The sequence below is a fragment of the Rhinolophus sinicus genome, linkage group LG10, assembly GCF_036562045.2.
Source record: "Rhinolophus sinicus isolate RSC01 linkage group LG10, ASM3656204v1, whole genome shotgun sequence".
Taxonomy (NCBI): Eukaryota; Metazoa; Chordata; class Mammalia; order Chiroptera; family Rhinolophidae; genus Rhinolophus; species Rhinolophus sinicus.
The window spans coordinates 6797532-6814183 of NC_133759.1; the positions used below are offsets into that span (position 1 = coordinate 6797532).

A 16652-nucleotide genomic window follows, 5' to 3' on the forward strand; every position below is an offset into this window, starting at 1 on the left:
GCAGGTCATCAGTGTGAGTGATGGGTTGGTGTGAAGGGGCAGCTTCCAGGCCCCTCTGGAGTTGCTGGCCTCTGGGTATGTGAGAGGTAGCCCCTGAGTGTAGGGACAGAGCCACTCAGATGGGACACCTCCCCTTGGGGCTGCCCTGGTTTGTTACCCAGATAGGCCCCATGCAGGAGGACAATAGGTGGCTGTGCAGGGAACCTTGCACCCTAAACGTTTTTAGGCCAGGGAAGGGGGTTTTGTACTGCTCCCCAGAGGCCTTGCTCCCCAGAGGCCGTGCAGACAGCCTGGCCTTTGCCAGCCTGCTCTGGCTGAAACCCTAAGGGTTTGCCTGGGCTTGTCAGGGCCAGGGCCAGCCCTCAAATGGCTGACATGCCTCTGCCTCTCCCCTCTGCTCCTTCCAGGAGAGTGACTAACCTCAACTTCCCCAGTTTGCCGCAGGGGGTTTGGGTTTGAGTCGGGGGCCAGAGCTCTGGGTTGTAGGGCCACAGAGTCTTCTCTGACCAAGGGATTTTCTCCTTGGATGGGTGGGGTACTGTGGTATCTGAGCCAGGTGAGTGTCCAGACTGCCTCCATCAGCAGTGCTTTCTGCCTGGGTTCCATGTGCTCTGTCTATTCCCAGGTCCAGCCTCATCATGCCTCCCGACGGACCTGTATGTTTCAGACTTTATCAGCTCTTCCTGCCTTAGAGAGGGGGCTGGGCTTTAAGCCCTGAACAAAACTTGTTCCCTGCCCATCTGCCAGTCCTTTGCTGGCTGCCCAGCCTGAAAAGCAGTGGCTGGGGCTGGCAGGGAGGGGGATACATTCCCCAGAGGCTCCTGGAGAGACACAGCCTTTCAGTGCTGGGGGTGGGAACCTCATTTGAATGAGAATAAGATCTTTTCTGTGTCTGTGGGTTAGTCTGAACCCTGGCCCCACTAGCCCCAGCTGCCTTGGATGGCGGACCTGCAAAGAAGCTCTGCTTCTGCTCGTTTCTTGGTGGCCCTCCCCACCCCTATCTGGTGGCTGTTACTAATCTTTCCCCTGGGTTCAGCCTCCATTGGTTTCCCTTGCTCCCAGCTGCATGGTGGCCCCACAACCTGCATGCGCCTTATCTCTGCTTTCGTCAACCATGTAAGTATGGGGAATGAGCTGAGGGCCACACAGCTCTGCAAGGGCAGCCCAGCGTGGGGCCCACTGCCTCCTCTCTCTCAGGCCTGATTCCAGCTCCCACCGCTCAGGACCCCCAGCTGGGTTAGGCCCCTTCCTTTCGGTCCTACTGCTGCTGCCACCACCAATGGGTGAGAGATTGGCTCTTTCCCTGAGAGCGGTCCAGAGGGGAAAGAAATTTCCAGGGCTCCCTGTGGGGTGGGGTGGGGGGGTACCCCTCGGATCTCAACTCAGGCCCTGCTCCTCCCAGTCCAGGCTCCCAGAACAATTACCCAGGAGGTGCCAGACATGCTTCCCCCTCCCGGCTGCTCAAGCAGCATCTGCTACCCCCCCACTGGCAACCTGATTGTTGGCCGTGGCCAGAGCCTTCGAACCTCATCGACCTGTGGACTCCAAGGCCCTGAGCCCTACTGCGTTGTCAGTCACCTACAGGTGGGAGGAGGCTGAGGGCTCTGGACATGGTATCTTAGTTTTCCTGGGAGGTTCTGCCCTGTGGGATTTCAGGTCATTGCTGGGGACTAGAGGGAGAGGACTGTGCTGTGACGTTTTGGAGCGGGGGGTGGGGGGGACTGACCATGTACCTCCTGCCTGATCTATCTCCTTGGGCACTCCCCCAGGACTCTGAGAAGTGCTTCTTTTGTGACTCTCGGGGAAGGGGAGGCCATGGCATTGAGAATGTGATCTCCCGGAGTGGTCCTGATGGCAACAAGACGTGGTGGCAAGCAGAGAGCGGTGAGGGTGTTGTCGTGCTTATATGTGGGGTCTGAGGTCAGGGCCTGGTCACTGACCAGGCCTTGTGCTTACAGGTGTTGAGAACGTTACCATCCAGCTAGACCTAGAGGGTGCCTTCTACTTCACCCATCTCATCATGACTTTCAAGGTGACCCAGTGCCCCACATAAAGGTTTGCTCTGTGCCTCCTAACCTGATGGCTACCAGTGATGCTTGCCCCTGGTGACCCAAGGACCCTCTCCTGTCCCCAGACATTCCGCCCAGCAGCACTGCTCCTTGAGCGCTCAGTGGACCATGGCCACTCCTGGCACGTATACCGATACTTTGCCCACAACTGCTCAGGCCTCTTTCCAGGGATCCCTCCTGCCCCTGGCCACAGTGTTAATGACCTCGTCTGTGACCAGCGTTACTCGGACATGGAGCCTTCCACTGAGGGCGAGGTTAGGCCCAGAGGAGGGGGGGGTTGGGCCGTGGGGTGAAGCCAGAGGCTCAGGCTTGCTTCTTCCTCTCAGGTAGTTTTCAAAGCCCTGGACCCAGCCATTCTGGTGGAGAACCCGAACAACCCCAAGATTCAGGGTAATCATCCCACAGCCAATCCTGTACTCCCTGTGTGTCAGGAGAGTCAGATGCTGCGGGGAGGTGAAGCCCTGCCTGGGTGTGTGTACCGGTGGGGCAGGGTGGTAGGCAAGCCAGCTCAGTCCCCCAGCTCTGCCCCATCATGGTCCTCTATTGTGGTCCCTGGTATGGCCCCCATTTCTGTCCCATCATTGTTCCCCATACCTGTGCCCAGTGCATAGGGACTGTCATGAATAGCAGTTTCCATCTCTGCCCCATCATTGAACTCCTTTGTGAGGCCCTGTTGTGGTCCCCATCACTGCTCTCCATGCCAGCCCCCGACACTGTCCCCCATATCTCTGCTCCTATCACTGTACCTCAATTCACTCCTTTGTGAGCCTCCATCACTGCGCGGAGTCTTGGTCCCCCCCTGTCATTACCCTCCCACTTGATGGATTATCCTGGCCTTAGTTAGTGCCCTGCATCCCGGCAGCTACCTCTAGGTGGCGCCGAGGTGTCTCTGGGTGTGACCTCTTGTAAAGCCGAGTCTTTGTTCAAGGACAGAGATTCAACATAATCCAACAGGGCAGCCCCGAGCCCGGCCAGGATGATGAATGTCCACAGCAGGAGGACAGACCCCAAAGTAGCTTTTTCTCTACGTTCTCCACCCTCCTTGACTGGTGATTACCAAGTGCTCACCCTGAGCTCCACACTAGGTCTCCAAGCAACTGGCGCTTGTTCCTTTGATCAGGAGAAAGGGGAGACCTGATAAGGGAGAGATACAGAAAATAGACTTGGCCTGGTAACTGACTTAAGTGTGAAGCAGAAAGAGGAGCTGTGGACCCATCTATCCATGTGTACATTTAACGAGTGCCCATCGAGTCCCACTGTGTGCCAGGCACCTGAGCACTGCTCAGTGGGGAACAGATAGACAAGGTTCCTGTCTTCTTGGAGCCGACATCAAAATGAGACAGTTGACAAATAAGCAAACAAGCTAATACCTTATGTGGTTTGGATGATAGGCTGATTTCTAGTTTGGGTGATGAGCTGGGGAATGCAATCCTTTACAGCACTGGGGAAGCAGGTTTCAAATATCTAGAGAGGCCAGAACGGGGTGTCCAGGAAGTAGTGGGATGTGTAGGTCGCAGCTCAGGAGAGACATCAGGGCCGGAGCAGCGCAGAGGCGGAATTATCACCATTAGGCTGTGATCATCCTAAAATGTTCTGTCCAGGGATCAGTGGGACTCTGACAGCAGGGGGTGGGAGGAGGTGGCTGCAATGACGCAGAGGGGAGAGGGGAGGGACCTCCCACCCCCGATTCCTTCCCCTCCATCCCTGCCATGGAGGAATGACGACCAACGCACATGAGGTCCCACAATCTGTCTCTAGAGTTCCTCCGTGTGACTAACCTCCGTGTGAACTTTTCCAAGCTGCACACACTGGGTGACAGGCCCCCGGGGGGCCTCACGGGACACCCCTTCTACTACTACGCCCTCTATGAGCTCGTGGCCCAAGGCAGCTGCCTGTGCCATGGCCATGCCTCTGAGTGCAGGCCCGTACCTGGGGCACCAGCCAATGTGGAAGGCATGGTGAGCCCCACGGGAAGGTCTTCCTGTGGCTGGTGGGGTGGGCAAACTGGGGAACTGGGGCAGACTTGTCGTGTCCTCCTTCCTGCCAGGTGCATGGCCTTTGTGTCTGCCGCCACCACACAGCTGGTACCCACTGTGAGCTCTGCCAAGACCTGTACCAGGATCACCCATGGCACGCAGCAGAGCCTGGGCACTCCCACGCCTGCCGGGGTAGGTGCCCTACTCTGTCAGGCCATACGTGCCGTGGGTCAGCTCACTCCATATCCACCTTCCTTGTTCTTCCCCAGAATGTGAGTGCCATGGGCATGCCCGCAGTTGTCACTTTGACATGGCCCTTTATCTGGCATCTGGCAATGTGAGTGGAGGTGTGTGTGACGCATGTCAGCATAACACAGCTGGGAGCCACTGTGAGCTCTGCCAGCTCTTCTTCCACCGAGATCCACGGGAAGATCCCCGTTCCCTTCACTCCTGCAAACGTGAGCCCTGCGATCCCAACCCTGACCCCGCCTATCCTTCCACTCCACGGTGACGTCTGACCTAACTGTCCTCACTCTGACCCCTGATCCAGCCTGTGACTGTGACCCTATGGGTACCCTGGAAGGTGGTTTATGTGATACACACACAGATGAGACCCGTGGCCTCCTCTCTGGGCAGTGTCGCTGCAAAGTAAACGTCTGGGGCCAGCGCTGTGACTCCTGCCGGCCCAATCACTATGGTCTGAGCGTTACCCAGTCAGAGGGCTGCCAGCGTGAGTGACCCTGAGAGTGGACCCCCACCCCTATGTCCTCCTTGCTCTGCCCCCAATCACTGCCCTGATAACACATGCGCCCCCCTACCCCTGCAGCAGTCCCATGAGCACCCTGAGAGCCTTGTGCCTTAGCCTGCAGGTGCGACCCCCGGGGCCGGGTCCCTGGCACTCAGGCCTGTGATCCCTCCAGCGGTGCCTGTCATTGCAAACGCTTTGTTTCTGGACGGGACTGCAGCCGTTGTCTGGTGAGCCTTGACCGACCTTCTGATTTGACCTTGATCTTGGGTCCTGAGCTTCTAGAAGCTGACAGGTATAAGGCTATAATCAGTGTGATTGTAAAGTGGGCCTGGCACATGAGGTGGTGCCGCTTCCTGACCTGGTCACCAGGTCAGTGGCACCTTGGCCAGCTGACCCAGCATATGCCCTCAGGTGGGAGCTTTGGAAACAGAAGGAAAAGCAATGAAACGAGATCCAGCAGTATTATATACTGGGTTGAAAGGTGTTTCACAGCCAACGTGTTTGAAGGAAGACTTAGTCCAAGGAACAACACCATCCCCTTCTTGCCGTCCCTCAAACATTACAAATCCTTCGTTTAACTTTTGTTTTAACCCTGGCAGTGTCCTCTTCTTGCCGCTTACCTCCCGTCCATGAAGCAATGCAGGCATTACACCAGGGTCTCCTCTGCCCTCTCCGCCTCAGGCAGAGGAGCATTCAAACCCTGTACCCAGCCCCTTTCCTGCAACAGGCAGTCCCAGGCCCCTGACCCTCCTCTTCCTGTCCAGCTCTTCCTGTCCTTCCTCCACCCCCCTGCTCTCTTACAGCCCGAGTTCTGGGGTCTGAGCAGTGACTCTCTAGGCTGCCGGCCCTGTGACTGTGACTTTGGGGGTGCCTACAGCAACAGGTACAAGGCAGGGCCTGGGGGTAGGGCAAGTGGCAAAAACTGGGTGTTGATTCTGTCCTCTTCCTGTCCCCATGCTCACTCAGGTGTTCTGCAGGGGAGGGCCTCTGTCTGTGCCGCCCCCATCTTCATGGCCGCCGCTGCAATGAACTCCAATCTGGGCACTTCTGTGCTGCCCTTGACCAGGCCACTGCTGAAGCGGAGCTTGGCCAGGGCCTCCAGCCAGCTGACCCCCAGCTGCCTGTACGTGTCCAGGACGGTCAGAGGTGGGAGGAAATCAAGGCTCAGCCCTTGGAGCTCAGGGGAAGGAGGGAGTGTCCAAAGAGAGCTAGTTGGAAGAAGAGTCTGGGCAGGGTTAGAAGGTGAGGAAGTCCAGGTGGGGGGTGTCAGCATGGTCAGAGGTTTGGTGTCTTAGGCAGAGCCCATATTCCCAAGACAGTGTAGGAGAGGATAGGGCCAGAACGTTGGAGGACACTGATATCCCACTTGCCCCCAGGGAGGCCCCTGGCCTGCTCCTCCCAACTGTACACAAGCCCCAGGGACCTCCCCTGGTTGGCTCTGGCCCCGACTTCGGAGACAGCGTGACCCTCGATGTGCCCTCTACCCTGCTAGACGGGCCCGTTACAGCCACCAGCTGCCCAAGGTGAGGAGGCTACAGAGTGGGCTAGGGTCCCTGGTTCTAGGGTCTTAGTAGGGACTGGGCCCAAGCCCTGGGGATCTTGAGGGAAGGGAACCTAAGTGTTGAGAGGATCCTCGGTCCTGGAGTGGTCTGAGCCTGGGAGTCTGTGTCTCGCATCCAGGTCCCAGAAGAGCCCGTGCCCCTGCATCCAGGAGCTGGCTCTGCACTGTGGACTGGCTGGGACTTTGCACGTGTGGTTGATGGAGCTGGCCTCTCTCTGCTGGCTCCCACAGTGCCTCATGCCCTGGAATATGACATTGTCTTACGCTATGAGACCCAGGTCAGTGGCATGAGTGCCAGGCAGGTGGATGGGTGGTACTGGGTGGTGGGTAGGGGCATTTCTGTGACTGCTGACCCTTGACCCTAGGCACCTGAAGACTGGCAGGCATTAGTCAGGGTCCGTGCCCAGTCACTGCCCAGCAGCGCTCGCTGTGCCCATCTGCTGCCCTCAGAGCAGCTGTTCCAGGCGACCTTGACCCATGCACACAGGTAGGCAGGACCCTATGACTCCCAGTACCAAGACCCTATTATGTTGCCAATACATTTGAAACAACACCCAGTAGAAACAACATGGAAAATTCCCAGTATGGAATACTGTGTTTCCCCGAAAATAAGACCTAGCTGGACCATCAGCTCTAATGCGTCTTTTGGAGCAAATCTTATATAAGACCCGGTATTATATTATTATATTATATTATATTAATTTATTATATCATACCCAGTCTTATAGTAAAGTAAGACTGGTCTTATATTAAAATAAGGGGCCAGCCAAGTGGCTCAGGTGGTTGGAGCGCTGTGCTCCTAAGGCCAAGGTTGCCGGTTCGAATCCCATGAGGGCCAGTGAGCTGCACCCTCTACAGCTAAGATTGTGAACAATGGCTCTCCCTGGAGCTGGGCTGCCGTGTGCTGCTGTGTGCTGCTGTGTGCTGCCGTGTGCTGCCGTGTGCTGCTGTGTGCTGCTGTGTGCTGCCGTGTGCTACCGTGTGCTGCCGTGTGCTGCCGTGGGCTGCTGTGGGCTGCTGTGTGATGCCAGGAAAGGCTGGTGGCCAGTGTTAGTGGCCGGCAACCAGCCTGAGCACTGACGATGGGCGACTGACTGCCTCAGCCGGGGGGGGGGGGGCAAGGAGCACAAGGCTCATAATACCAGCATGGACCAGGGAGCTGTGTCCTACACAACTAGACTGAGACACAATTGCTTGAACCGGAGTTTGGGGCGGGGGGGGGGAGGTGAAAGAAGGGGAAAAAAGAAAAAAAAAGAAAAAGACTGGGTCTTATATTAATTTTTGCTCCAAAAGACGCATTAGAGTTGATGGTCTGGCTAGGTCTTATTCTTGGGGAAACACAGTATCATCACGTCAAAGAACAATTGAAACAGGGACTTAATTTAAAATGGAGCAGGATTTAAGAAACTGGTCATTTTCTATGTGCTCATATGGTGAAATGTTGGATCCAATAATTGCATAACGGAAATGGGGCACCCTGGGACCACATGATTATGACCTCCTTACCCCACCCTTCCTCCTCTCCCCTACTCCCTGTAGAGCTGTGGTTCTATCCAGGCCTTTCTGCTTTGAACCGGGAACACGCTACTCCATGACCCTGCGGCTATGGCGGACCAAAGCTGTGCACAGGCCTGAGGCGAGCACCATCCTTCTGGATTCGGTGAGATCCTAGGGGCTCCACCCCACATTGGGGGTAGAATAAATCATAGCAGGCCATTGCAGGCTGGGAAACGGGGGTCTCAGGCGTCTGGAGTTGTACCAAGAGGACTGAGGCAAGTGGGAGGAGGAGCCAGATGAGAAAAGCACATGCCAGAGAGGAGGTGAGAATAGACAGGGACCTTACAGGATGCTGTGGGCTAGGAGAGGGGCTTAGCCTTTATCCTGGGGCAGTGGGGAACTGTGGAAAGGACTTGAGCAGGGAAGAGACATGGGAAGAATAGATTGTTAGGAGGAGGCTGCTGCAATGAGACAAGTGGCATGGCCTGGACTAGACTGGGGGCATTGGAGGGGAGGGAGAAACAGACTCAAAAGAAAAATAAGAAAAAGGCTGGGAGAGGTTGTGAGGGCCTATGCAAGAAGGGTAATAGGTGTTCGTGAGTGGGGCTTGGCTCGTTGCCCCCCTGCCTGCCACCCTCCACCCTCCTACCAGATTGTGCTCCTGCCACGAGTGAAGGAGTTGCCTGGGCTGAGATCCATGGACCCCGGGGCCACAGGGCGCTTGCAGGAGCTGCACAAAGCGGGCTGCCTGGATGCAGCGAGGACGGGCCTCTCTAGCACCATGGCTGAGGCCTGTGCCCGCCTTGTCTGCAGCATCTCGGCTCTGCTCCACGGGGGTGGCCTCCGTGAGTGTGTGCCCCTGGGGGCTGCAGGATAGGGGTTACAGGAGGCACCATGAGGCTTGTCTGATCTTCTCCTTTTTCCTGCTAGCCTGTGAGTGCCACCCCCAGGGTTCACTGAGCACTGAGTGTGCCCTGCTGGGTGGGAAGTGCCCCTGCCGTCCTAACATCATTGGTCGTACCTGTGACCACTGCATGCCTGGAACATATGGCTTCGGTCCCACTGGCTGCAGTGGTGAGCCTTCAGGGTCAGTGGGTGTGGGTATGGGGTCTGGGACCAGCCATATCCTTTCTCTGCATGGCTTGATCACCCTATCATTCCCCACAGAGTGCCACTGCCACTCCAAGGGTGCCACCAGTGCCATCTGTAACCCTATGAGTGGGCAGTGCACATGCCGGGCAGGCCTTGCTGGTCGCCGCTGTGATCGCTGCCTCCCTGGCCGATGGGGTTTCCCACACTGCCAGCCCTGTGCCTGTAATGGGCATGCAGAGTTGTGCCACCCACTTACAGGCATCTGCCAGGCCTGCCATGGAGCCACAATAGGCCGGCACTGTGAGAGGTGAGCCCTGCCACTGGAAGGGTTGGGTGGGAATTAGAATGAGTGGGCCAGGCTCCATTCCATGTGCTCCTGCCCCAGGTGCTTGGACGGCTACTACGGAGACCCCACCCTGGGCTCAGGCCAGCAATGCCGGCCCTGCCTCTGTCCTGGTCACCCTGGCTCTGGCTTCTATCACGGGACTTCCTGCCATGTGGACAGTGCAAGTGGACGTGTCCTGTGCCTCTGTGCACCTGGCTATGCAGGTGAGGCATGGTTGGCAGTGGCAAACCTACGGACCTGCTCTCTTGTTTATAATCCACTCAGGTCCACGAGGCGAATCTTTGCCAGTGCCATCTGTATGTTGAGCTGCAGGTTGGGTACCTCTCCTCAAGGGATTCCCATTAGGGGGAGGGAGGATCAAATGTGAGGAATTACAGGCATGGAATTTGGAAGCCAGGAAGATGGGCCATAACATAGCTATTGTGTTCTCTGCCCTCCTGGCTAGACCTTAGACTTTCTGGCTGGGTTTCAGGGACCCATTGCCCCCAGAGTTCCAGAAAGACGCTTGAGACAATCTACATATACCCCAATCCTCTCCAGGCCCCCGCTGTGACCGCTGTTCCTCTGGCTACTTTGGGCGCCCTTGGCCAGGAGGAGACCCCAGAAGGAGTCCATGCCGACCCTGCCAGTGCAACAACAATATTGATCCCCATGATCCTGCTGCCTGCGACCCCCACAGCGGGCACTGCCAGCGCTGTCTACACCATAGCCATGGCCCTGGCTGTGCCCACTGCAGGCCTGGCTTCCATGGCAGTGCCTTGCGCCCAGGGGGCTGCCGGCGTGAGTGTGTGTGGGTGGGGTGGGTGGGGACATCCCAGGTGGGTGGGTAGGTTCTTGTTCCTCTGTTGCTGCCAAGCCCTTCCTATTCCTAGGCTGCAGCTGTGACCCCCGCGGCACTGTTCCTGCTAGGTGCCCATCTAGGGCTGAAGCCTGCTTCTGCAACCAGGTCAGCGGGCAGTGCCCCTGCCGCCCCCACACACTGGGGCGGGACTGTAGCCGCTGTGCCCCCCTCTTCTGGAACCTGGGAGGGCCCCGGGGCTGTGAGCCCTGCAGCTGCCATGCCCAACACACTTTGCAGCTGGTGTGTCACCCGGTGAGTGAGCTCATGTTGCACATAGCACGTGGCGGTGTCCAGGTGTGAGTGAATGGGTGTGTGCCTATGACAGGTTGTAACTCATGGCTGGTGTGAGTATTCACATGACCACCAGCACTGGTGTATGTGTGGCTGCAAGCAGCTCTGTGAATCTCTGTTCTTGTGTGACATTAACTGAGCTAGTGGCGGGGCCTGGGGAGAGCAGACAGGAGCCTGCATGTGCCCTAACCCATGCGTTAGTGTATAGGTGAACCCCCGTGTGTAGGTCATGGCTGATCCCCGTGATCCTGCTGCCTGCGACCCCCCACAGCGGGCACTGCCAGCGCTGTCTACACCACAGCCATGGCCCTGGCTGTGCCCACTGCAGGCCTGGCTTCCAAGGCAGTGCCTTGCGCCCAGGGGACTGCCGGTGTGGGTGTGTGGAATGGGCATGGCGGTGGGGGTTGAGGGGTGCTGGGAAGGAGACTGAGGAGACACAGGCAGAGGGTTAGGATGGAGAGCTGGTACAGGAGAGAGGGATGGCCACGGGAAGCGAATGTTTCCAGGAGAGTGGTGGGCCACTGAATGAGATGAGGCATGACGTGTTCTTGCATCCTTGGTGAGGAGAGGGTAAGAGCTGGGGTGACGGAGGCATGGGAGTGAGTGTATGGAGACTGGGGTGTTCAAGAGGTGCAAAGGACCGCAGGTCATAAGTTGAGAACCCAGAGAGTCTATGGGAGGCAAGGCTGGCAAAGTGGGGAGGTGGGGCTGGTCAAGGGGGTCAGGCGAGAGGAAGCAGGGAGCAGCCAAGTGCAGGTGTGGATGTGCCAGTAGCCGGAGCAGGGCTCAGAGGGGAAGACGGTGTGCTCGGCGAGCATGTGCTGCCTCTGAGCCCCCGTATCTTCTCCGTCTCCCAGAGGAGCCTTTTTGTTCCTGCTGACGGGTCTGCATGCTTTTCTCTCAGGTCACGGGTCAGTGTCCCTGCCGGGCAGGATTTGGGGGCCGCACATGCTCCAGGTGTCAGGATGGGTACTGGGGTGACCCGGAGCAGGAGTGCAGAGGTGAGGGGGCATGCACGTGAACCACCACCATGGGCAAGGCTGCCGTGAAGGGGCCACTGGGTGTGGAGCAGCAGGGGAGCGTGGGGTTTTCCTGAGGGAGAGTATAGCATGCTGATCACTGCTCCAAAACTTCAAGAAAGACTTGTGAAAACAGCTGTAGGGAAACAGTGTTGGCAAAACCGGGTGGAGTATGCCTGCAGAGGACACATTTGTGGCTCTTTCCTGACCCCACCTGCCAGTCCTTGACCCTAGTTGACCCCTGACTGGGCTATAGAGCCTCTGCATCCCTGTGCTGTTTTCCTGCCCAAAGGCTGCCATGCAGTATGGCCTCTCTGGCCAGGGTAGATGCCAGGGCCCATGGCAGATCTGAGCAGTGGCTTAGGCCAGGGCAAGTGCTCCCTTCTTCCTGCCCTGACCCTGTCTCTCCCCCACAGCCTGTGCCTGCGACCCACAGGGCTCCATCTCTCCCAGCTGTGACCCATACACAGGTGCCTGCCTCTGCAGAGAGGGCATCTCAGGGCCGAGGTGCCAGGCATGTGCCCGTGGCTCCAGAGGTGGCTTCCCACACTGCACGTCCTGCCCAACCTGTTTCACCTCCTGGGACCAACATCTGGCTCTACTCCAGCTGCAGCTGGAAGCGATGGCCCTAGAGGTGGCTGCCCTATGCCAGGGGCTGCCTGGCTGGAGTGCTAGGGTCCGAGGCGGACACCTGCAGGCCCTGGAGGGGGTACTCCACCAGGCACAGGCGCTCCTGGAATCGCCTTCACCCACTGTGGGCACCCTGCAGCAACTTACCGAGTGGATAGCTGGACTCAGGCAAGGGGTCTGGGGTCAGTAGGGAGGAGGTCTCCAGCCAGCTTCCCAGAATGAGGGATTCAGAGGGTCACAGGTTGGCCTGTCAGAGTCCTGGGTGTGGGAGTCAGGTGGGTTTTGTTGAGTGAGGACTCATGGAGGAGAGGACATCTCCAGCCATGCTGTTGCTCCCTCTTCCCACAGGAGGGAAATGACTACTCTGGCCCAGACACTGGGGGCCACAGGACAGGTTGTGGCAGAAAGAGAGCTGCGGGTTAGGGGGCAATGTGAACGTCTGGAAGAATTATCCCGGGAGCTAGCCTGTGTCAAGGGCTTGGCTTGGCCCAGGAGGGCCACCAGAATCCAAGGTGAGGCCATATGGACGTGTGGGTGGGCAGCAGGAGAGGGCAGGGGCTAGGTTGGGTCAGGAGGAGGGGATCAGGTGCCCTTGCTTACATACCTGGGGGACCCAGGAGGTTGATTGGCCCTGCCTCAGCCAGTGGAGCCCTAAGCCACCCCTCTGTCTATCCCTCCCATCTTCTGCAGATGCTGAGGCCCAGGTCTCTTCAGCTGCCCTGCTTTCCCAGGAGGCCATGCTTGGAGCCCAGACAGTGGCCACACTTGGAGGACCAGACAGCATCCTGGGACAGGCCCGAGAGGCCCGGCGGTGGACGGAGCAGCTGCTACGGGGGACAGCCCAGCCTATAGGGACAGCTGTGTGGGAGTTGAAGCTGAAGGGGCTGGTCAACAGGGTCCAGATGCTGCACCCACAGCTTCTGGGACTCCTAGTCAAAGCTGGAGTGGTGGGTGGAGATATGGATCACTGTGGGGGTTTTGCCAAGGCGAGGATTCTCTCCTAGGAGTAACCTGGGTGGAGGGCAAAAGGCAAAGGGAATCTGAAATGTGCATTCTGGATCCCCTATCTTGTTTGCAGGAATGTAGGGGTCAGGGACCTGGGCTGGCCTGTGTTCCTCTACCCTGTGGTGTTCCCTCTTGCTCTGGGACGCTGCCCACTGCCCAGTGGGCTCTGGTTGCCTCCCGTAACTCCTCCTATAGCCTGGACATAGCAATCACAGCCTTGGAGCAGCGTCAGCAACTGGTACAAAACCATGGTGGCCACGGATGGGAGCTTTGGGGGGAGTCACAGGGGACCATGGCTTAGCCATGGGATTGCTGGAGACACATTCCATATCTGAACCCCGCCCACCAGCTGCAGCAAATCCAGGCCACAGCAAGCTCCACGGGAATCCAGGCTCAGGAGATCTGGCATCGTGCCAGGGGGCCCTGGGGCGTGGCCACCAGGGCCCCTGTGCAGGCAACTGTGCATGTCATCCAGCGTTTTCTCTTGGGTACATGTCTGCTTGTTGTGTGTCCACATCTGAGGGCAGGGGCAGGCAGGTATCCAGGTCACTGCTATGACACTCCTTCCAGAATAAGGAATACACTGAAGGGCTGACCAGGGGTCAGATGGCAGCATTAGTGCGCTGGTAAATGTTTCACAACTGGCTGGGGCTCAGAGGGAACTGATTAGTGTTTGTCAATTTCTATGATATAAGTAATCCCACCATGGCTGATGAGTCTCCCTACCATTTAACATCTGATTCACAAAATTTCTGAAAATGTAACAATTGTCTCTTGTAAGCTTCCAGCACACCATGCATTTGTGTCAGAGGCAGGGTCAGTGAGAAAGAAGTTAGGGTCAGGGGTCAGAGTTCACATCCAAGATTCCTACGCTGGTCCCCACAGATGAAGGTGCAGATGCTAAGAGTGTGGAGCTGGTGGCATGGCGTGCGCTGGCAGTGCCCCTTCCCCAGGGTGGGGCAGCAGGCATTGCCCTTCTGCTGGATCAGATTCAGGGTGCCTTCCCTGCACCAGACGGAGGCCGGGAGCTTCCCAGAGCTGAAAGTGTCCTCCGTCAGGCACAGGAGACCAGGTGAAGGGCCAGAAGGCTGGAGGCAGAAGTCAGAGGGTGGGGAGGAAAGGGATGCCCGCCTGATCATCTGTGCCCTTCAGGGAGGGTATAGCCTGGGCCCATGACCAAGCGCTGGATGTTCAGGGTGTGCTGGCTGAGGCGGGAACTCACGCAAGAGCTGCAGAGGAAGGTCTCCAGGTGGTGAAACAGACACTCGGAGGCCTGGAGGCCAGTGTACAGGAGGTGATTCCCCCTTGGACCCCTCAGCTCCCTCGTATCGTACCTCTTGTTCAGTTGCTGCTGTGGCCCCATTCTCCCCCTGAGGTCCGTGACCCGCTGTGATCCCATGATGCTGCCATGTAGACACTCTACTTAGTTGCTGACCTCCCTGTGATCCTCTGACCTTTGCCTCAGGTGGAAGGGCGCCTAGCCCGGGTGACACTGGCAGTAGATGTGACCCCAGTCCTGGGGCTTCTGTCCAGTGCAGCTGTAGCTCTCAGGACTCGCCTGGCATTGAGTCAGCGACAGGTCCAGGAGGCAGAGGAGCGTGCAGCACAGGCCATGGGCTTGGCTGGGGGCCTGGGCAAGGTGAGATGGGAACAGTAGACATTGGGCTCTCAGGGACCCTTCTGGAACAGGGTGAAGTGGGGTTAAGGTGGGGACTGGGCTATACTGGGCTGAGGCAGGGTCTCCATTCTAAGACCCCCTGCCCCCCAGGAACCTTAGGCAACGATGTGTTTGGGACAGTAGGGTCTAGGTGGGGTAGGTTTCAGGTGCAGTCCTTCTCTAGGAGATGCAGGTGGCCCGGATAGGTGTGGCGGAGTTGCAGGAGGGCACATACAGCCTGATGGCTACGGTGCAGGACGCTGAAAAGAGAGTACAGCAAACGCGAGCTGAGGCCCAAGAGCTGCTGAAGTGGGTGCAGAACAGCTGGAGCCGCCTGGAGGGTGTGTGGCTGGGCCATGGTGGGGTGGGGACCAGGTGGGGCAGGGTCACAACAGGGATGGTATGGGAGGGTCAGGGCTAGGTCCAGGTCAAGTCCAGAGTTGTGTAGGGATCAGGGCTGGGGTCAAAGTTCAGAATAGGAGGTCAAATGTAGATTAGGGTTAGAGTTCATTTAGGGATGGGGTCTGAGTCAGGGTCATGACAGATATGAGGACCAGGGTCAGAGCTCAGAGCCTGGCTCAGATGACTGATCCCTAGGGTTGGAGAGCCGCCTGGTGCAGAATGAGCAAGCACTGGGCAAGAAGGTGGCCACCCTGTGGGCCCTGGAGCAGCGGGCAGCAGAGCTGCTTGAGCACATGCAGCTGTGGGCCACCGCATATGCCACTTGCTGACTGCTGTCTATGGACGCCAAAAAGGGATTGTGGGACTACCTGGGTGACTCAAAGTGACCCCAGAGTGACCCAGGAATCGCCTGACCTTGAGGGACCACAGACCCGATTGAGTGCCCACTGACCCTGAGTGACCGCCATGTTACCCCATGGTGTCCTTCAGTGACCCTCGACCCTGAGAAACTAGATAGATCATGTAAAACTCTGAGGCCATCTGGTGACCCTGACCCTGCAAGTTCCTTATCTCGGAGTGATGTAAAATTCTGAGTCACCTGTAGTATCCCTGAGACCCCCAGGTTGACTACATGACCCCCAGGGTGACTGGGGTCCCCTACTGCAGATAACGGGTAACTCCCAGAGACACTGCAAGTTCAGCAGATTGACCCCCTGCCCAGACTCTCCTTGTGAAGCCAGGTGATTCCCCTAAAGAACCCCAGGCTTCTCCCCTGGGTCCACAGCTCCGGGTACTCTGCACCGGGCCCCACAGAGCCAGCCCGACCTAGCCCTACAGATCTTCCAAGTCGAGGTCCCAGCCGCCCTCCCAGGGGCCTGGGTGGGGCAAGCGATCGCCGGCAGCCCGCATTCCAAGCCTGGGCTTCAGCGCTTCCGGCAGGCCAGAAAGTCCGGAGCGGATAACGAGCTATAAGATCTGGATCCACTCACTGCTTCTCCTGTTGGTCTGTTGTTGGCAATGCAGCACCCAATTTCTTACCGGACGACTGAGACAGAACCTCTTGTGCCTACTCACTGTAATGACTAAGGGAGGCGGAGACCCCTGGGGCCATGCCTCGGGCAGGGGATGGCCTTTCTCTATCTCTCTCCCTAACCCCATCTTGTCTTGTCCCTTGAGTGGGGCGTCCTAAAGCTTTCCAAATCCCTGAATAGAGGTGCTTGACGCCCAGTGTGGGTCCTCCCATTCCCTGCTGATGCTGGATCCCTGGGACTGAATACCTATTTGCTCGTAACTTCCACAGCACCCACGACCCTGGGGACAAAGATTAGCTTTCATGGGCTGTTTGAGGTCTCAAAGAGCAGACTCCTCACTTTTGCTCATGCCATAGCACACTTGGTGTGTCCCTTGACTTGTGGCCTAAAGCCCCAAACCCCTACCTTCCCCTTGCTCTGCAGGGGTCTGGGCATGGGGGCACAATAAAGATTTGCAGGAAAGCTGGTCTGGGTCTGGCTTCTAGAA

General features: G+C 57.7%; 1 protein-coding gene across 1 annotated transcript; it reads left to right on the forward strand.

The window, feature by feature from the left end:
• Positions 1 to 21: 21 nt before the first annotated feature.
• On the forward strand, positions 22 to 16619 carry LOC109443471 (laminin subunit beta-2). The gene is made up of 35 exons (XM_074312349.1): positions 22 to 1116; positions 1198 to 1283; positions 1403 to 1584; positions 1770 to 1884; positions 1959 to 2032; positions 2135 to 2323; positions 2396 to 2459; positions 3828 to 4027; positions 4117 to 4237; positions 4315 to 4503; positions 4596 to 4775; positions 4908 to 5020; positions 5597 to 5676; positions 5760 to 5916; positions 6170 to 6316; positions 6474 to 6632; positions 6720 to 6841; positions 7894 to 8014; positions 8504 to 8696; positions 8782 to 8925; positions 9019 to 9250; positions 9329 to 9492; positions 9830 to 10069; positions 10162 to 10382; positions 11326 to 11422; positions 11857 to 12238; positions 12419 to 12582; positions 12761 to 13017; positions 13149 to 13313; positions 13425 to 13563; positions 13961 to 14147; positions 14228 to 14369; positions 14541 to 14714; positions 14917 to 15073; positions 15330 to 16619. Exons 1-35 carry the CDS (start codon positions 1067 to 1069, stop codon positions 15461 to 15463), a joined length of 5541 nt encoding a protein of 1846 aa, XP_074168450.1. The 5' UTR covers positions 22 to 1066; the 3' UTR covers positions 15464 to 16619.
• Positions 16620 to 16652: the final 33 nt, after the last annotated feature.